The sequence below is a fragment of the Strix uralensis genome, chromosome 1, assembly GCF_047716275.1.
Source record: "Strix uralensis isolate ZFMK-TIS-50842 chromosome 1, bStrUra1, whole genome shotgun sequence".
Lineage (NCBI taxonomy): Eukaryota > Metazoa > Chordata > Aves > Strigiformes > Strigidae > Strix > Strix uralensis.
In genome coordinates this window covers 43,958,773-43,980,392 of record NC_133972.1, presented here as the reverse complement: position 1 = coordinate 43,980,392, position 21,620 = coordinate 43,958,773, and the positions used below count along the sequence as shown (strand labels likewise).

At 44.1% G+C, this 21,620-nt stretch overlaps 1 protein-coding gene across 9 annotated transcripts in view; it reads left to right on the top strand.

The window, feature by feature from the left end:
- Window positions 1–21,620, top strand: part of DYNC1I1 (dynein cytoplasmic 1 intermediate chain 1) — a 201,214-nt gene that overhangs the window by 130,841 nt on the left and 48,753 nt on the right. For all 9 annotated transcript variants that reach the window (XM_074864080.1, XM_074864063.1, XM_074864072.1 and 6 more), the window contains one exon: window positions 18,973–19,119. In XM_074864080.1, the coding sequence (XP_074720181.1) occupies window positions 18,973–19,119 (147 nt within the window). The remainder of the gene's footprint in view (window positions 1–18,972; window positions 19,120–21,620) is intronic.

The window sequence follows — 21,620 nt, the reverse complement described above, 5'->3', positions numbered from 1 at the left end:
AGCAAAAAGGGGAGTCTCTATCAGCCCCTCAGAGACTGCCCAGTAATTCTTATTGTATGAGTACTACTATGCATAATGGTATCATATTTGCTGTTACTATAATGGTGATTATAAAAAGTGAGCCTTTGTTAGTAATAAATACCCACATGAAGTAATTTTTAGTGTTTTGAGAAAATATCACAATCCATTATATCACCATAATAACAGAATACAAATTATGACAAATACCATAGATTTAACTTTCACAAAGTAGATCTATATGGTGACATTTTATTAAAACACGATTGCCTTTATCATGAAAAGTATCAGAGAAGAAAAGCTAAAGCTCATTTATTCTGGCATGAGATGATCTTATTGGCATCACAGAGATGTGGTGGGATGGCTCCTATGACTGGAGTGTTGGAATGGAAGGATACAGGCTCTTTAGGAAGGACAGACAGGGGAGATGAGGAGGGGGGTGTTGCCCTCTATGTCAGTGACCAGCTGGAGTGCATGGAGCTCTGCCTGGGGATGGATGAGGAGCCGACCGAGAGCTTATGGGGCAGGATTAAAAGGAGGACAGGGACAGGAGACATTGCAGTGGGGGTCTGCCACAGGCCACCCAACCAGGAAGACCGAGGAGATGAGGCCCTCGGTAGACACATTCACAAGCCCTGGTCCTCATGGGGCCTTCAACCACCTTGATATCTGTTGGAGGGACAACACAGCAGGGCATAAGCAAGCCAGGAGGTTCCTGGAATGTGTTGATAACTTCCTCTCCAAGTGATAGAGGAGCCAACAAGGAGAGGTGCTATGCTGGACCTTGTTCTCACCAACAAGGAGGTGCTGGTGAGAAATGTGAAGCTCAAGGGCAGCCTTGGCTGCAGTGAGCATGAAATGGTGGAGTTCAAGATCCTTAGGGCAGCGAGGAGCTCACACAGTAAACTCGCTGCCCTGGACTTCAGGAGAGCAGACTTTGGCCTCTTCAGGGATCTGCTTGGTAGAGTACCATGGGATAACACCCTGGAGGGGAGAGGGGCCCATGAAAGCTGGTTAATATTCCAGGATCACCTCCTCCAAGCTCAGGACTGATGCGTCCAAACAAAGAGGAAGTCAGGCAAAAATGCCAGGAGGCCTGCATGGATGAACAAGGAGCTCCTGGACAAACTCAAACATAAAAAGGAAGCCTACAGGTGGAAGAAAGGACAGATAGTGTGGGAGGAATACAGAGAAATTGTCTGAGCAACCAGGTATCGGGTTAGGACAGCCAAAGCCCTGATAGAGTTAAATCTGGCCAGGGATGTCAAGGGTAACAAGAAAAGCTTCTATAGGTACATTGGTGATAAAAGGAAGACTAGGGAAAATGTGGGCCTCTCCAGAAGGAAATGAGAGACCTGGTTACCCAGGACATAGAGGAGGCTGAGGTACTCAATGGCTTTTTTGCCTCAGTCTTCACTGGCAAGTGCTCCAGCCGCACAGCCCAAGTCGCAGAAGGCAAAGACGGGGACTGGGAGAATCAAGAACAGCCCACCATAGGAGAAGATCAGGTTCAAGACTATCTAAGGAACCTGAAAGGGCAGAAGTCCATGGGACCTGATGAGAGTCATCTGGGGGTCCTGAGGGAACTGGCAGATGAAGTGGCTAAGCCACTGTCCATCATATTTGAAAAGTCGTGGCAGTATGTTGAAGTTCCTGCCCATTTTTAAAAATGGAAAAAAGGAAGACCTGGGGAACTACAGGCCAGTCAGTCTCACCTCTGTGCCCAGCAAGATCATGGAGCAGATCCTCCTGGAAACTATGGTAGGGCACATGGAAAATAAGGAGGTGATTGGTGACAGCCAACATGGCTTCACTAAGGGCAAATCATGCCTGACAAATTTGGTGATCTTCTGTGATGGCGTTACAGCATTGGTGGATAAGGAAGGAGCAGCTGACATCATCTACCTGGACTTGTGCAAAGCTTTTGACACTGTCCTGCACAACAACCTGATCTCTAAATTGGAAAGACATGGATGCGATGGATGGAGCACTCGGTGGATAAGGAATTGCCTGAACAGTTGCACTCAAAAGAGTTGCGGTCAGTGGCTCCATGTCCCCGTGGAGAGCAGTGACAAGTGGTGTTCCTCAGGGGTCTCTATTGGGACTGGTGCTGTTTAACATCTTTGTTGGTGACATGGACAGTGGGATCAAGTGCACCCTCAGCAAGTTTACCAACAACACCAACCTGTGTGGTGCAGTCGACACGCTGGAGGGAAGGGATGTGCCATCCAGAGGGACCTGGACAGGCTGGAGAGGTGGGCCTGTGCAAACCTCATGAAGTTCAACAAGGCCAAGTGCAAGGTCCTGTGCGTGGATCGAGGCAATCCCAAGCAAAAATACAGGATGAGCAATGAGTGGATTGAGAGCAGCACTGTAGAGAAGCACTTAGGGGTGTTGGTTAATGAGAAGCTCAACATGAGCCAGCAATGTGTGCTCGCAACCCAGAAAGCCAACCTGGGCCACATCAAGAGAAGTGTAACCAGCAGGTCAAGGGAAGTGATTCTCCTGCCTCTACTCCACTCTCATGAGACCCCACCTGGAGTGCTGCGTCCAGCTCTGGGGACCCCACCATAAGAAGGACATGGACCTGCTCGAGCAGGTCCAGAGGAGGGGCACGAAGATGATCAGAGGGCTGGGGCACCTCCCTTATGAGGACAGGCTGAGAGAGTTGGGGTTGTTCAGCCTGGGGAAGAGAAGGCTCCAGGGAGACCTCATAGCAGCCTTGCAGTACTTAAAGGGGTCCTACAGGAAAGATGGGGAGGGACTCTTTATCAGGAAGTGTAATGATAGGATGACAGGTAATGGTTTTAAACTGAAAGAGGGTAGATTTAGATTAGATATAAGGAAGAAACTCTCTACTGGTGGTGAGACACTGGAACAGGTTGCTCAGAGAAGCTGTGGATGCCCCCTCCCTGGAAGTGTTCAAGGCCAGGTTGGACGGGGCTTTGAGCAACCTGGTCTAGTGGAAGGTGTCACTGCCCATGGCAGGGGGGTTGGAACGAGATGATCTTTAAGGTCCCTTCCAACCCAAACCATTCTGTGATTCTGACTTTGTCTTGTTTGGGCACCTGCTTAACAGGATCCCTTGGGAGACGGTCCAGAAGGGTATAGGAGCCCAGGAAGGCTGGGCAGTCTTCAAGAAGGAAGTCTTAATGGCTCAGGAGCAGGCGGTCCCCAGGTGCTGTAAGAGAAGCCGGCGACAGAGAAGACCACCCTGGCTAAACAGGGAGCTTTGGCTGCAACTCAGGGAGAAAAGGAGAGTTTACCGCTTTTGGAAGAAGGGGCTAGGGACTCACAACGATTACAAAGATACCGTGAGGCTATGCAGGGCAGAAGTCAGGAGGTCTAAAGCCCAGCTGGAAATTAATCTGGCTTCAGCAATCAAGGACAACAAGAAATATTTCTATAAGTACATGAGCAGCAAAAGAAAGACCAGGGAGAGCCTCCATCCCTTGCTAGATGCAGGAGAAAACATGGTAACAAGTGATGAGGAAAAGGCTGAGGTGCTTAATGCCTTCTTTGCCTCAGTCTTTAATAGCAAGCTGTATTGAGGGAATCCAGCCTCCTCAGCCAGAAGACAGAGACTGGGAGAATGACCCCCCTGCATTCCAGGAGGAGACAGTCAGTGACCTACTGCATCACATAGACACACACAAGTCTATGGGACCGGATGGGATACACCCGAGGGTGCTGAAGGAGCTGGCTGGGGTGCTCGCCAAGCCGCTTTCTATCATTTACCAGCAGTCCTGGCTGACCGGGGAGGTTCTGACAGATTGGAAATTGGCCAATGTGACGCCCATCTATAAGAAGGGTCAGAAGGATGATCCGGGAAATTACAGGCCTGTCAGCTTGACTTCGGTACTGGGGAAGCTGATGGAGCAGCTCACCCTGAGTACCATCATACAACACATGCGGGACAACCACATGATCAGGCCCACTCAGCATGGGTTTATGAAAGGTAGATCCTGCTTGACAAACCTTATCTCCTTCTATGACAGGGCGACCTGCTTATTGGATGAGGGAAAGGCTGTGGATGTTGTCTACCTTGACTTTAGTAAGGCCTTTGACACCGTTTCCCACAGCATTCTCCTGGCGAAACGGGCTGCTCAAGGCTTGGATGGGCACACGCTTTGCTGGGTAAAAAACTGGCTGGATGGCCGGGCGCAAAGAGTTGTGGTGAACAGAGTTAAATCCAGTTGGAGGCCAGTCACGAGTGGTGTCCCCCAGGGCTCGGTTTTGGGGCCACTCCTGTTTAACATCTTTATTGATGATCTAGACGAGGGGATCGAGTGCACCCTCAGTAAGTTTGCAGATGATACCAAGTTGGGTGGGAGTGTTGATCTGCTCGAGGGTAGGGAGGGTCTGCAGAGAGACCTGGACAGGCTGGAGTGATGGGCTAAGGCCAACTGTAGGAGTTTCAATAAGGCCAAGTGCCGGGTGCTGCACTTCAGCCACAACAACCCCCAGCAGCACTACAGGCTTGGGGAGGAGTGGCTGGAGAGCTGCCAGTCAGAGAGGGACCTGGGGGTGTTGATTGACAGCCGCCTGAACATGAGCCAGCAGTGTGCCCAGGTGGCCAAGAAGGCCAATGGCATCCTGGCTTGTATCAGAAAGAGCGTGGCCAGCAGGGACAGGGAAGTGATCTTGCCCCTGTACTCGGCACTGGTGAGGGCGCACCTCGATTACTGTGTTCAGTTTTGGGCCCCTCACTACAAAAAGGACATTGAATTACTCGAGCGTGTCCAAAGGAGGGCAACGAAGCTGGTGAAGGGTCTGGAGCACATGTCGTACGAGGAGCGGCTGAGGGAACTGGGGTTGTTTAGTCTGGAGAAGAGGAGGCTGAGGGGAGACCTCATCGCCCTCTACAACGACCTGAAAAGAGGTTGCAGAGAACTGGGGATGAGTCTCTTTAACCAAGTAACAAGTGATAGGACAAGAGGTAAAGGCCTCAAGTTGCGCCAGGGAAGGTTTAGACTAGTATTAGGAAGTATTTCTTAACAGAACGGGTTGTTAGGCATTGGAATGGGCTGCCCAGGGAGGTGGTGGAGTCCCCATCCCTGGAGGTGTTTAAGAGTAGGGTCGACTTACCGCTGAGGGATATGGTGTAGTTGGGAACTGTTAATGTTGGGTTGATGGTTGGACTGGATGATCTTCAAGGTCTTTTCCAACCTAGACGATTCTGTGATTCTATGGCAAGCAAATGTCCTACATGCAAGAAGCGATATGCTTTTAAAAACTTGTTATATTGGAGAGATCAGAGTGTTTTCATTATCTCTACTACAAAATATGCCAAGGTGCATTAGGATCTATGATTAATTCATTCTGACTGCTCTTATAACAATGTTTAGTATTTTTGTAGGGATGATAAATATTGATTCCATTTTAGTTCCATGTTGTTCATGAACATACACTGAATCCTCAGTTATTTCATGGGGAGAAGAACATGCCTAGCATTTGCTGTCTCATGTGTACATATGTAAATAAATAGACTAAGTCAAATTTGGACTGAGTTAACAATGAATAAGAGTTGTGCAGAACTGCTGTTTGCCATGAGTTGTCTGGGAATAAATCCATACCTCCTGGCAGTATAGTGCTGCATTATAAAATGTCCCATCACTGGTGAGAGTGGATGACCCAGGCAAGCTAGTTTTTGAGCAAGATGTGTCCTTTGTTACTCAAGGAGTCACCAAATGTAAGCTGGCATAACTATGCTGATATATTGCAACTAAGGTTTTGACCCTGAGACTGGAAAAATTCTTATCTCATTCCTTTCTCCTCTACAAGACTACTAATGGAAAAAAAGAGCCGAAACCAAATAGCAGAACCTTGCAGGGGAGGAAAGTAGGATGTGAAATTTCAGGAAACTAAGGTTTGTTTGGAGAAAGGGGGATTAAAAATTGGGTCTATAGGGGGAAGTAGTAACCTATTCCTGTGTGGCCTTAGCTGCTCCCTAATGCTCTGTGGGTGCAGAGCCAGGCTACTGATATCAGAATTTGTACAGTAATTTACTGTAGGAGACATGAACAGTGCAAAGGCAACTCATGTTCCTGCCCTCATTCTTAAATGCAGACTTGCCTGTGGTATCTTCTGTGTTTCCACTAGATAGCTGTTTATCTGTGCCTCTCAGTCTCCCAATCCTCATATCTATGTGCAACGTTTAATTAATTTTCAGTTATTTCCAATTATGTAGTGACACTACTTATAAATGATACATCAGTGAAAGTGATGGATTTGGGCAAATATAATAGCCTGTCAGTCTTCACTAGAAGCTACAATTAAATCAAAAAGATAAGAAAAGATTACTGTAATTATTTTGACAGTGAACTGATAGAAGTTCGCCCAAGTGACACAGACTACAGAGTACAAAGTGCCAATTGCTTAGAAACAAGTAAATTAAGATATACTGTTGTCCCTTTGCTCCCAAGCCTTAACCTGGAATACCAAGTGATCTATCTCCAGGATCAGGCAGAGCTCCAGTCAGTCAAAGACTTGCAGGGTCTTTGTTAAGTAAAGAGAGGTCCAGTAAGTAGACACTCATTCAGTTCTGGGCTCCGCATTGCAAGAGAGACTTGGACATACTGGAGCGAGTCCAGCAAAGGGCCTCTAAGATGATTTAGGGACCAGATCATCTGTCATACGAGGAGAGGCTGAGTGAGCTGGGACTGCTCAGCCTGGAGAAAAGAAGGCTCAGGGGGATCTTATCAATGTGTATAAATATCTGATGGGGGAGTAAAGAGGACAGAGCCAGGCTCTTCTTAGTGGCACCCAGTGACAGACAAGAGGCAACAGGCACAAACTGAAATACAGGAAACTGCATTTAAATGTAAGAAAAAAACTCTTTTACTGTGAGGGTGACTGACACTGGCACGGGTTGCCCAAAGATGTCATGGGGTCTCTATCCATGGAGATGCTCAAAACCCAGGTACACAGTCATAAGCAATCTGCTCCAGCTGACCCTGCTCTGAGCAAGGACTAGACAATCTCTAAATGTGCCTTCCAACCCTGGCAATTCAGTGAGTCTGCCTCTGTCACTCATACTCCTTTTCCCTTCCCTGTCTCTGAGGTTATGCAGAAGTCAGCTGGGTTGTGACTGTCTCTAATTCTACAGAGTCTTTCCGGGACCAGCTGAATGTCAAGGCGTCCTTTCTTCCTCCCTGAGGTCACTGGTTCTCAGAAGTCCTGAATCAAGAAATTGCCTGTTTAGGAATGCACTTACCAATTTGCTTGGCTGTGAGTAGGCTTTTGAGTCATTGAATTCATGGAGACCTTAGAATAATTACTACAGTAAGTTCATGGACTTCTGAGAAAAGATGGACAAGTATATGGATAAGTTCTATCCTCAGCTGGGGCTTTAAAGTGTTCTTGGTCTGATATGTTCGATCTTTTGACTGTGCCTGGCTTCTCATGGCCTGTGTGTTTATGTGGGTGTTTGGACTGAGTGCTACACTTGAGATTTATCTGCAACTCTCTTATAAGCAGCTGTGACTACTATGCCCAACTTCACGGACTGAGTTGTATATAATTATTCTTGCAGCATCTGTACTGGCTTCTAATTCATCTGTGGCTTCATGTAGTTTGATTGATCAAATGCATGGTTTGGGGAACTGCTGCCATAGAAACCACCAAGCTCCCACCACAGCTCAAGAACAACTCGTGTTTCTATTCCTGTTCTCCAAGTCTGGAATTTGCTACCTCTGTGTGCTCTGTAAAGCCCAACTCTCATATTTCCAGAACTTGCCATCAAGTGATCGTCTGTTGTGCTTTCTCTGTGAGAAGACTCCAGGACACCAAGATGCCAGGCAAGCCTAGCCCATACGTCACACTCTGGGGCATCTCTTCTGCTTTTGCATAATGTTTGGTGGGAACCAGCCTGGATGGGGACTCTCGAGCCTTGCTCCTGAGGCTAGGTCGTGGTTCCAGCAGAAGGCAGAATGCCTCGGGAAGAGGTGTGCAGCAACAAGAAGCTGAAGTCCTTAGACCAATGGCTGGGGCACTTTATGAGCATGGGGCTGAGCTGCCAAGACTGTATCTGTGGTTTATATTCGGTAATATCGCAGAATATGCGTAAGTAATTCAGGAAAAGTGACCAGAACTTCTGGACTAGTCCATCCCAGTCAGGTTCCCCAGGCATTTGCTAGATAGAAGTGGCTTCACCTTCATAGATGCTTTTTCTTGGAGTTGCCTAACTGCAAAGCTTAGAGAGGGCTTTGGTTTGTGTGATGTTTTGAGTAGGTGCTTCTCAAGATCTATATTTCATTTTGCAGTACTGAAAATACCATCTCCCCCCATCCCCCCCCCCAAAAAAAAACCCCCAAACCTGTAGGAATGCAAAGAGATATGATGATTAATATATTGACCAAAACAGGCTAACATGAACTCTTCCTCTTTTTTTTTTACTATTGACTCTAATCTTGTTATCTCTGTTCTGCCATCCATGTGCATGTATAATAAAGCATGGAAATGTAAACAGTGCTTTAAGGCTATGAAGATAGAGATGGCTTTTGAAAACATGTCCTATACTAAATACTCTGCCTCTTTCAGGACCTTTTGACACTGAATGCTGCAATCTCTGCCCTGCTTGCCAAAATGAGTGCTAAAGAGAAAGAAGAAAGATTAGGGAAGCATCAGTTTTCATTCTTTATTATATTATCAGCATATACTTACAGTAGATTTAACATATACACAGCAGATCATGCACAGGGTATAGTTTTCAAGACTTAGTGCATAGCATTCGGGGTATTTGCTACAGCAATTGTTGGTGTCTTAGTTAAACTGCCCCTAAAATTCTGCAAAGACTGTGTCCTTAAGCAAATTTCTTTAGAGTCTGTAGGGAATAGAGAATTAAGTATTTCAATGGAGCTGAAAAGTTGAATGTAAAATCTTTTGTTTCTCTTTATTGTCTCTTCATGAATTACTGCAGACCATTCATTGTAGCTGATCTTACTCATTTTCTGAGCCCAGATGAAACCCAAACACAACTAAACTAACATGCAGATTGCATGACCACTTCCACAGGAGGGTGGTCACACTACAGCAAGATGGAGGTCATGGTTTGGTTAAGGTTCCTTATTTGGAGTAGATATCTGTGTTAAACAGCCCTTTAATATTAGAAGTCCCATCCAACAAGCCCTTTCCTGGCAGGGGGAAAAAAAAAAAAAAAAAAAAAAAAAAGGTGACAATTGCAACCTCATATTACTTACTGTTGGAAGAAAAACTGTATACATTTTCCATAGCAAACAGTGTCCAAGCTGAAAATAGAAGACTTGCATCTTGCCCTGAATTAGCAATGAATTGATTGTTGCTGAATCTGAATTTTGGCTGCTGGCAGACCAAAACTTTTAAGACATTAATTTTTGTTCCAATGATTTTTCATGTTCCAACTGAACATGAGCCGGCAGTGTGCCCAGGTGGCCAAGAAAGCCAACGGCATCCTGGCTTGTATTAGAAATAGTGTGACCAGCAGAAGTAGGGAGGTGATAGTCCCCCTGTACTCTGCACTGGTGAGGCCACACCTGGAGTATTGTGTCCAGTTTTGGGCACCTCAATACGAGAGAGATATCGAGGGGCTGGGGAGTGCAGAGGAGGGCAATGACACTGGTGAAGGGCCTGGAGAATAAATCCTATGAGGAGCAATTGAAGGAGCTGGGACTGTTCAGTTTGAGGAAGAGAAGGCTGAGGGGAGACCTCATCACTCTCTACAACTACCTGAAAGGACATTGTAGAGAGGTTGGTGCTGGTCTCTTCTCACAGGTCATTAGTGACAGAACAAGGGGAAACGGCTTTAAACTCCAACAGGGGAGTTTTAGACTGGACATTAGGAAAAAATTTTTCACAGAAAGAGTGGTCAGACAGTGGAATAGGCTGCCCAGGGAGGGGGTGGAGTCACCATCCCTGGATGTGTTTAAGGGTCATTTAGATGAGATGCTGAGGGATATGGTGTAGGGGAGAACTTTGTAGAGTAGGGCTGATGGTTGTACTCGATGATCCCAAGGGTCTTTTCCAACCTGAATGATTCTATGATTCTATGATTTTGAGCTAGATTTACAAATGTGGTTAGGTGCCTTAAGATGGAAAGAAAGACAGGCAATGGGATTTGCCAGTGCACTTTGCAGCACCTAAATACCTTTGTCTCACCAACCAGCTGGTGCATGGATAGTTACCTTTTGTGTTTGAGATGCTTTTTAAAACAGAAGTCAAAGTGACTAAATGTAAATGTGTGCAGAACATTAAGAAGGTTTCATCACTAGAAAATTATTCAGGCCGCAATTCAACGATAAAATCTTCTTTTAAAATCTCTTGGAATTTCCCTCTGTATGAAAACAGCAACCACTAGTTAACAGAATCGAAAGTGTCAGTAGAAACACACCAGACAACGTCCCATGTAGGCGATGACTGATTTCTAAAGGATTTCTGGTAGTTGATAGGGACATTCTGCTACCAGCCCTGTATTTTCAGAAAGCAACTGAACACTTCAGTTTAAGAACTGCTTCTTACCTAATGGCATTTCTGACCACTGCACCAAGTAAATTTTTCTTGTCATGTTACTATTTGGTCAGTTCTAGAGGCCTTCACCAGACTGAGATGCCTTTGAAAGAACTGTATTACAAACCCATCAACAAAGCGGTCTGTCCCAGAGAACCTGCAGCTATAGTTATGGGTGGTGGCAGGCAGTGACACCATTACCCATGCCCTGAGCTGGCTGCAGGTACAGCAGCTCTGGTCCAGAAGCCTTTGGCTAATACTGTGCTGAAACTAGTGAGCCCTGCTGCATGCAAGCAGAGTGCCAGAGTGCCACGCTGAAGCTGACACCTACCATCTGCTCCAAATTCTGGTCAGCCTGTGGTATGAGCAGGGACGGCAGAAGGTCTCAGAGCTCCACACGCAGACCCATGCCCTAAAGCTCCAGGTCTGCAAGGGTAGTGCAGACGCACGTCACTTCAGGCTTGTGAATAATTTAATCAAAGCAATTAAAGAGTGCTCACGTGTAACTGTTGTGGCATCATGACCTAAATAAAAGAGACAAACCAAGGAAGTGCTTGCTTCTCCAACATGCAGGCACATGGATGTTAAGGATCAGGCCCTGCAATTTGATAAGCAGCCAGGTCCTAATCAGAGAAAACAGACAAATTTGGGTACTTAGCATGTAAGCAGTTGGGTGGAAAGAAACCTTGATTTTGATGTGCTGTTGTTATGAAATTGCTCCTTATTTCTCCAGGCTTTAATTCTCTCATTGTCAGTCTAACAAAGAAGGTATGATATTCAGCAAAGACTGTATTCTCAAGCTTGCACATATGTCTAGTAGTTCAGGGTTACCAAATTGATTGGTTGTTGCAGTCATGGATAAAGGCAGGCAGGATCTCCCTGTATCGCATTTGAGAAGTATCATGTTTATCTGCTTTTACAATACAGCAAGCATTTTTGCTGCTTTTCTGAGTCATCACAGCACCACTGAATGAATAATATTAGCAAATGCACTTTCCAAAAGGACCGAAGTACAGATTCCCTTTTGGCAAGGCAGCTTGTGGACTTTCTTCTGATTATTTTATTCTTGTGGTTACACAGCCTGAACCTGCAGTTACAGAGATGAAAGTAGAAAGCTTCAGCATTCTGCCCTGCTTAAAATGAAGGCATGAGGCTGGATGTTGCCTTTCTGCAGACTTGGGCAGAGCACTCTGATTCTGCTGCAATGCTCAGATGTCAGCACTGAGGTTAGATGTCAGTTACCTACCCTGTAAACTCAGCTAAGAAAGAGCTGCGTTTCCTGACATACTCTTTTCCTTCTTTTTAAGGACTTAGTACTTTTTCAATAAAAATAAATTTAATTTGTGGCTACATTTCAGCTCCATTGGTTTGATGGTATAAGTGGAGCAATACCAGCTTTGGATTTAGAGCAGTCGTGTGGCTGAGTCTCTCTGTGCAGCTTTCATGTGGTTGAGTGAGACATTCTTAGAATCCCCAAACATTTTTGAAGATCCTAAACTGGAGACATTCACAATTCTTCCCTCCCTTTCTACCATTAATCCTTCATGTTTTAACAAGCACTGAAGTTAATACAGCCTACACTCTTTCCTGTCACACTGGGCCCCCCTCCCTCCTTTCTTTCTCTTGAATAAAGCAATCTGTTCTTTCCAGTCCATACTCTTGTAAATCAAAGGGATAGATGTCGACACACACCATAACCAAGTATAAACTTCCTTTTTTTAATTAAACAGGATTCTGACATTTGGTTTGAAGAAGTGTTTGTTTGGTTTTATTTATTTTTTTAAATACGTGAAGGATGTCAACTGCTTTTATTTTATTTTTAGTAGAAGATGAATTTTGTATGGTACCACAAATAATCTCTAGCACAAAATCTTTCAGATGTTATTTCATAGTTGAATAGGAAAAGAGTTGGGGGGAAGCAATGCAGCAGTCCTGGTATTAAGCTTTTAGAATTAAGACTTAACCTCTTTGGTAAAGGTTTCTGTACACATAAATCATGTTTTAGGTACATTTTCAAATTTCATTGGGAAAAACTTGTAATTGTTGCTATCCCCTCTGCTGTTGTTTATTAGTATTACTTATACTTAAATATTTATGTGAAACACAGAAATATCCAGATTCATAATAGTTGATACTAAAAATAAGCAAGACTCTTGGAAGGAACATAGTCTCTATTTAAGTGTACAAATTCAGGTATCTTGGTAGCCAGGGCAAAGTCACCCTAGAATTGCCTCTTTCAAGGTATCACGCACCTTCTTTTGTGGTTCAAAAAGGATGTAATAGGGCACTAAACCAGACAAACCAGTGTTCAGATCTGATACCGCTACTTCCCATGCTGATTCTCAGTCCTTGGTCTGGCAGGAAAAAAGGACTTTATTTAATAATTAAGTTGCTGTTTTGTTTCTAGATGGTGATTTTAATCTGTCTTTGTAGTTGAGGTATATCATCCGTATCTGTTCTGGGGCCACATATAAGTGGGTGTAGCAATGCAAGCATGGGGAGATGGTGTCCTGATTGCCTGGCCAGAAGAAGGTAGGGCAGCTCTCAGAGGGACTGGGAGTGCTTAGATTCTTTAAATGCTGTTCCTGATGAGCAGGAGTGAGAGCAAAAGTTTATGAGTAAATTGTACGTGTACTTTTGGCCTTTGTCTTTATTTATCCCTCAGGAGCGCAAGCATAGGTGATCAGAGGTCCAGTCCCTATTCTTCAGTTCCTATGGATAAAGGACTATAAGTTTGGCACCTTTTCATGGTTCTAGCTAAGCCGCAGTACCACAGCTTTGTCTCTCCGTTCCCAGTCCCTCTAAGCCAATTCCCTCAAGCATCGAAAAGGATCTGCTTGTTCATCTCAGCTGCAGTTAATTTTATTGCCCGCTGTTGTCTGTGTTAGGCTGACCTATAGTAGCATGCCACAAGCTTTTTCACATGTGTTTGCTCAGCTAGAAAATCTACCCAGGAGTTTCCTGAGTGCCTGCTGCAATATAACCTGGTATTTTGGAGTCTAGAAATGCCTGTGAACTCCTCGGATCGCTTCTTCCCACTGACAAAGTATTGTTTTGAGATCCATCTGGTGTCAAGTGTAGGCATATGGCCCCAGTATGGCAGCGCTGCCTACGGGGGTGGTTTCCTGCAGAAGAGGTCTCGCTGAATGCAGTAGTCGTTGCCTATTGAAAGTCATTATTGTTTAGCACCCAGGTCTTTGTGAACTTGTTCAACTGGTGGCTGGGCAGAGTGCCATCCGAATCTACGGACATGAGCACAGACAGCTGAGTCTCTAGGGCCTTACACACATCAGATGTGGGTACTGAGGTCAGGCTTCTCAGTAAGGAGAATCCAAATGACTGTCTGTCCCGACCATGTGTATCTGTGGTTGAAGGGATACGCCATCATTAATCCGAATCTGGGCCAGATTAAGCTTCTAAAATAAAAACCAGCTCTGCCAGCCACTTGAAGAGGGCTCAGGGCCTGTTTGAGTTGAGTGCATCAGCAGGGAGGGAGGGAGGAGGCAGAGGCGGTTGAGCAAAGTCACCACCCCCCCGGCCCTGTAGCGCTTCTCTTCGTGTGGGCTGAGGAGACCTGACAGCTGCCGAAACAGGGGGCTGGGGTGGGCTGCCTTCATCCCTTCGACTGCAGGCCTCTCCAAGGTCTGGGCAACACTTCTGTTTCTGAGGCCAGACCTCTCTTTGCCGTGACAAGAGCGTAGACATTTCATGCTTTGTTTCTTAATTACATTTTCAGCACAGTTCTTGTAACAGCCGGGAGCAGAAGCTTTAGCACTCGGGGATCAGGATCACCCATTTGACAGACAGAAATCTCAGGTTTATCAGCCTGGGCCTGGCTGTCCCTTTTGCCTGGGCAGTGCTCCAACCTGGAGCTAATTCAGGCTCTCTCATCTGGCCCTTTGAGAGCCGCTCACCTCTGCAGATGGACAGAACACACACAGGGGAAGGGGCAGCAGCACCAGCATGATGGTGCCCACCAGAAGCTATCACCAAGATACAGGAGTAGAAAATCTGGGTGGAAGATCACAAAGACAGAAGTACCACACATACTTTAGCAGGGTTGCTGAGAAAGCGAAGGAGAGACAGAGAAAGCTAAACCCAGTAGACTGTATTTGCACAGGGGAAGAAAACACCAGAGCATTAAGAGAAAGTGAATAATGAAATGATTCACTGCATAAAGTAATTCAGAGAAACGAAGGTGACCAAACACTGGGGTTTGTCTGTCTCTTGAGGGTCCCGACAACTTGCAGACACAGATGATCTGTGACACCCATTAAAAGATAATGCTGGGAAACTCCTATTCGAAATGCTGCTTTTATACTGTAGACACTTACACTCCCTGTGGGATTGCCTTCTGACATGATCCCTCTTACATTTCTTTATGCATTGTTGCCATATACTATGAAACTAGCTGCTTCTGTCCTCTGCACCAGGTAACTAAGCACCTACAGAATATAAAATATGCCTAACTAAGAAACTGGGAAGCTTTACCATTGTTATTGGAGAATGTCGGGAAATTTCCCTGGAAAGGTGTGGTAGAAGTGCAAAGAGGGATACGCTGTTATTTTAAAGCCTCACCATGTGCTGGTTCCTCCCCCTTTGAAGTCAGTGGCAAAACTCTGTTTTAGAGGAGCAAGACTGCTTGAATCGGCAAACAAGAGGCAGCCTGGAGGCAGAAGAGGCTTACAGGGAATGGTTTCTGCTGCTCTCCTGGAGCACAGAGCTGTTCAGACAGACTGGAGACCTGTCTGCCACTCTCTCCCATTAAGGCTAAGAAATGAATGCTTTTAAGGTTGTTAAATGAATGGGCTGGATCTTACAGCCCTTACTCATCTGAGTACTGCCATTAACTTTAAGAAAATAATCACTATATTAAGTGCTATGGAGTGGAGTCCTTAAATTGTTAAATTCTAATATTTATTAGAAGTGTTTCCTCGGTAGAAGAATAATACTGACATAATTAAAAGGATGTGAACATTTCATCAGTTGAAGAATGCAGGTTACTTTGGAGTGATATGTAAAACTAGAAGCAGCACAGAGGGCTTAAGTCCGTGTTATGTCCGTAGGTTATTTTTTAACTTTATGAAAAACACACTTTAGCAGTTTATATCCTGACCATTCAACTGTATTTTGGGATTCTGAACTCAAAAACATGCCAACCATGAAAACACAACATTTAAAAATACACTGTCCACTTGGCTTCTTTGCCCTGCTTCAGAGTCTCCCAAGTTTGTTTCGGACAAACTGAGAACTTTGTTGTGGAATGACTGTTTGAATTGGGGTTTCTTAAAATACACGTGGAGCCTTGTAGCTGCTGCGGGGTGTACACAGTGGTGGAGCTGTACTATTTTAAAATCATCTGGCTATTTCACTTCATGTAAGAATATCTGTCAGCTAAGTTATAAGGAGTAAGAGGGGTTGATTAAAACAGCTCACAAAGCCATTAAACAAAGAGATAAAATGTAGAACATGTGCCGTAGGGTCATTTTAATTATAATGCATAGGGGATCTGTGGAAACCGGATGGCAGCTGCATTGTAGCTGAGTTTTAAGCCCCATTTAGCAGTACCAAAGTCCTATTACTCTGAGGTTATCTTACCTGTAAAGCTTATAGGTTCTTTGATAGCGCTTAGATAGATATGAACTAAAATAGGCAATTGCATATACTAATCATCTAGTCATCAGATACTAGACTATATAACATCAGAGAAACATGAGCAAAAGCTTTAGTCAAGAAGGGAAGGGATCAAAGATGTCAAGTGAACAGCTAGGAGAATCCAGAGAGAATGAGGAAGAAAAAGGTGGAGGCAGCTAATTTCATTGTCTTGGCGATCTTATTAGGTCAAAAAAACAGTATTGAATATACCGCTGTATGCTATAAGTATGTCTACTAAGTTAATTTAGCATGTAATCTGGTTTTAAACAGTAGATATCAGGCAGCCACATGAATTCAGTAAAAACTGTTTAAACTTCACATTTTGCTTTATTCTTATTAACCTAGTCATAGACATCAAGATTCAGCATAATTAATTCTAGCCCTATCAGAAGGGATTTTAAATCTCTGGTGTAATGTTGAAACCAGTCTCTAGCTACTAGAAATCAGGATGAGAAGCAGTAATGAAAGAAGACAACACATCTGCCCACATCAAAGTTTTTACAACTCCATCTACTCCTGCCAGAGACAGGGTCGTCAGCTAGGTAGACACTGGGTCTAGTTCAGCTTGGCAGCTCCTGTGTTCCCAATTCAACAAAGTTTGCTTAAATGTCTGCAGTGCTTTTTATGCAACTGTAATACAGTAATTTAGTTAACCCCTTGTCACTGAGTAAAATGGGTTCACATGTAGGAGCATCACCACTTCAAAATATCCAGTCATTAAACTATGACAAAGATTTGTTACCAAAACTCATTGGAAACAGCCAGAAAATTAATTTTTAAGAATGCAACCAACAGTGAATTTAACTTTCTGACTGTAATTGCTGCAGCAGTTTGGGTCTTGCTGTGTGACTTGCATGCATCACTAAAACTGCCCATGAAAAAATGACATTTGCTTCTGTTTGCAAACTGTCTTTATTAGTATGTGAATTCTTGGGAAATAACATGGGTGCTGTAACTTCTGCTTTCCAATTTGCATAAAATAAAGACATAATATCCAGGACCAATTATATAAAAATGGGAAATAATTCCTTAGAAAGAGAATGGAGGACTTGAAGGAGTTACAGCTTGTTACTCTTGGCTGTAGCTTGTTGGCACATGAATATTCTGGGGACTGTTCCCTTGAGGACTTCAGATGTTATATGTTATTTTAAAGAGACTGAAAGGCACTAGTTGGGATAGATACCCATCTCCATACTGGCTTGTGGGGCACCCTACTAGATAGCCAGGGTAACCGTGATGCCAGTCTGGCTCCTCAACATCCCCAGCTCAAGAAAATGTACAAAGGCAACTCAGCTGTCATTAAAATGATGTGGTGGTGCAATCCTTACCCCCCCCCCCGCCCCTCTTTGTTGGGCTGCTTGGTGCTAGGTGCGATTCCACCCACATCCCCCGAGCTATACACCAGTCTGTGGAGATAAGGACTGACAATGTTAACGAGCCTGGCTCCTGCCCCTCCCAATTGCTCGGAAATGGTTAAAATGGCCCATCAACTCCTAAGGGCCTGGCACACCTGTGCCTGGGATGTGGTCAAATGGGAACAATAACAGAGTCGCACATTAATCAAATTCTTGTGTAACTGCTGGAAGGCACCAGAAGGCATTTGACAAAAGTCAATTATCTTGGACCCTATAAATGGCGACCACCAGGGAGACCCTTTGAGCTCTCCTGGATCGCAGTGGGCCTGTGACCAGCATCTCCCCTGAGCTGGGACGCCTCTCAGGTACCAAACCCTTAAGGTGTCGTCTGCTCCAGACGGAAGGCCAGGGGGAAGTCCCCCACTCGAGTCTCAATTATCGCCCGTTGAGGAATGCCAAGGCATTGTGAGTATTTGCTCTAAACTCAAGAGGGAAATTTTCTTTGAGCTAGCTTCTCTTTACTCTGTGTGTGTGTGTGTGTGTGTGTGTGTGGGTACGTACCCTTGTTTCTGTGTGTGTATGTCTGTTCTGTGTCCATTCTACTGAATCCAAACACCTTTGTTTCTGTATGTTTGTCCATTTTGTTATGTGCATGCATGTATATATGTATATATAGGTACCGTTAAGTAAGTTAGTGTGAATCTTGTCATTTTAGAATCTGAATAAGTCGCTTTTCTTTCTTTTAGTATCTCTGAATTATTTTATAATAATAAATTGCTGTTAGTTATTAATAAACCTAGATTTCTTACTAAATATTACCGTGTCAATACTTTCATCCGCGACAAATGAGGAAAAATTCATTTCTGCTCTAACAGTGTAAGGGAAAGTGTGATTCCCTGTGCTGTTAGAAGAGGACCTCTCTGTAGCAAAGAAATCAGTCATTGATCCAACAACGAAACATGGTTTGTCAGCTTATGCTCTCAAGGCAGCACACCTTGAGGTGAACTTTGGAGGATCTCTCACAAACTAACCTCAAACTGTTTGAGAGTTTAAAACTAGAGGAGCAATAGGGGAAGAGCTCTCCCTAATGGGAAATCATGGGCCAGGATGCCATCCTCTGTTGGATTGGCACCTGGTTACTTGAAGTTCTCACTTTTGGAAATTAAATTAAGCGTTTTCCCATCACTGTCATGAAGAGGTTATCTCAGGTTTTTAGCATCATGCTAATCCTATGGTGCTTATTTTCCCAAGGACCAATGGAACTACACATTTTAGGGTCAAAATTAGCTCTTTACATGTGTCCTATTGACTTTAGCAGAATTACTGGTGTGCAAGGAATATGAGTAGAGCTCATACAGTGATTTCTAAAATACAAAATGCTAATTACAATATGCTTCCTTAAGGAGAGAATTGAAGATAACTGACCATGTAACCCCTCTCTTTTCTACCTCTTTTACTCCAGTCCTCCGTGATGTCTGTCTGTTTTGCCCGCTTTCACCCAAACCTGGTTGTCGGTGGAACATACTCCGGCCAAATTGTCTTGTGGGATAATCGCAGTCACAGGCGCACTCCGGTTCAGAGAACTCCCTTATCTGCTGCTGCTCACACGGTAAGGATAAAAATCACCTCCTCCTGTCCTTAGAGGAAATGGTCAACAGGGAAGTGGAGCTCTCTAGTTCTGTCTACAATGCTGGTTGCCACACAGATGAAAACCTAAGTGTGGCCCTTGAAGAGAAAGAAACAGATAAGAGAGATGTACAACCACCTCCTGTAAGTGCTTAATGATCACACTTCATATGGTCAGGTCAGGAGATTATCCTCCTTTCCAAGGAAGAGGGCAGGATCAATTACAACACTTGAGTGAGGCACCTTTGTGCCAGTGCAGGAGCACTGTGACTGTTGCTCTCCATTGGCTGTAAAGAGAGCCTAGTCACGCAGGGGACTGTGTGTCAGTCAGTCCGACATGGAGGCAACTGGAACCATTTATTGTTATCTCATTGTACCTGAGTTTCTCTTTTGAACCAGATTAGGCACCTGTGTTGGTCTCAGTGGAGTCCCGTAAGTAGACACTGGTGCCCTTGAAGAGAGTGGGGCAGTTTGCTTCTGTTTTTCAGTAAAGCAATGCATAAATGCCTGTCGTGGTCTTCTACTCCGGACAGGACCATGGGGCAGAGCTTGCACAGTGAGGGGGAGTTTGTTTCAATGTGGACAAGCATTTTGCCAACACACACAGAACCTGCAGATACAGTGATGGTGGCACAGGGCTCTGGTGATGTCTGGGAGATATACAGGCAGAGCATTAGCACAAAATACCTGAGAAGGCAGAGGGTTTCTCTGTGATACAAAGATGATGTATGTGGTAGAAGACTTTCTTCCATTGCAAGGTATTCATATTGTGCTGAGGAGTGAGACAAGCCTGTATTGCCTGCTAAAGAGTCCTCACTCTGCTATGGCGCTGACCTCCAGTCCATCCAACTATGATGTTGTGCATTCTTCAGCTCTCCTCTTCCAGAGTTTGGGCTCAAGCAGCCTCTTCATAAGAGCTGGAAGGTGTAATCTGTGGATGGTAAACGTATCTCATCCTGGGAGTGGGCTTGGGATCATTCCTGAGTGGGAAGAGGGGAAGAAAATAGAGGCTGAAAGGAGGAGAAAAATGTAATAAAAGTGTGATATAAGAATGCAGAAAAATGCAGACTTCCTGAAACAAGAAGCTGAACTACACAAAGCAGTCTGAAAGATAATAATCTTGTTCTAGCAGAGCTAAGGATCAGACGAAGTGATAGGTCTTTTGCACCTCCAGCTTTTACAATTCTGCCATTCTTATCTTTGGAATTTGCAGATCAAGGGTCAGCTTTTAGTTGACTGTGACAACATAATCCCTGGAGTTAAAAGACAAATCTAGAAGCCATGCCACATGAATTAATGCAAACGATTCAGTGTGGGGCCAGTATTAAGATGGCAAGTCTCTTATATTAAAAAATGACAGGTGTGCACAGACATGCTTAGAGGGCCGGGCAGTACAAATATTGTTCCCTGAATTTCCACTATCACGAAAGCTGATGTAATAATCTTATGATCTGTGCCATGGGTTTCAACTTCAACATTGCTTTTCATTTCCCTCATGTTTTTGCTCATTTTGTCACCAGTAATGTTGTTCAATCTGCATGAAAAGAAACAGTCTCTCCTGGAAGTGCAATTTAGAGATGTATCAGACCAGAAAACTAGTGGCAAGAAGCTATCACTGAAAATTGAACAACTGGGACTCAGGATCTAGTGGAAAAGAAAAGATTAATGGGAAGTAATTTGTTTACACTGAAAAAACATTTAAGACAAAATTGTACCTCCTGGAATTATATGTTAAGCTAGTTTTATTATTGCAATAGAACAATATGTGATGTTTTGCTTTTGACAAATATAAATAAATGACTTTCAGCTGTGGATGGGCACTTTATGTGCTGTCATGGATTGGTATAAATAAGTGTTTTACACAGTCTAATATGAGGAAGCATGATGTTTTTAAGGAGTGATCAGATTTTACAATAAAAGAATGCTTACTTTATGTTCATATATAGGAATCATTTACATAAACTGTAAACAAAGTCTTGGTTGCAAAAGGCTGGCTTGAAATCTAGCTGCCAAGAAAAAAATAAAAGGAATAAATTAAGTCAACTCTACTGTAGCAATGTTACTTTATGTACTGCTAGATTCGTGAGTTGAATAGTAATTTTTTCATTTGAACTTATGCCATATGTGAAAAAAGGCTTTTTCTCTTTTCTTTCTCTCACTTTGTTTATTTGAAACAGATAGAGTGTGTTGTTATCACTGACTTAAACCTGAAGTTTAGTATCACTGATTGCCGCCTGGATTCACCAGGAAAGAGAATTCTACCCGCAGCTTACTCACTAATTTCCTTTCACACCCACCACACATCTGCACTTGGGACAACAGGAAATTTTAATTAAGACAAAACCCTTTTGCATGATGATTTCATTTCCAAAATAAATAAAAGCAAGCTGGCAGCAACCCTTTGAAAGGAAGGAGCCTGTTTAGACTTTCTGTTATGTACAGTTAGTTGTCTTTTTCATCCATTTTCCTTACATCTTTTCATTT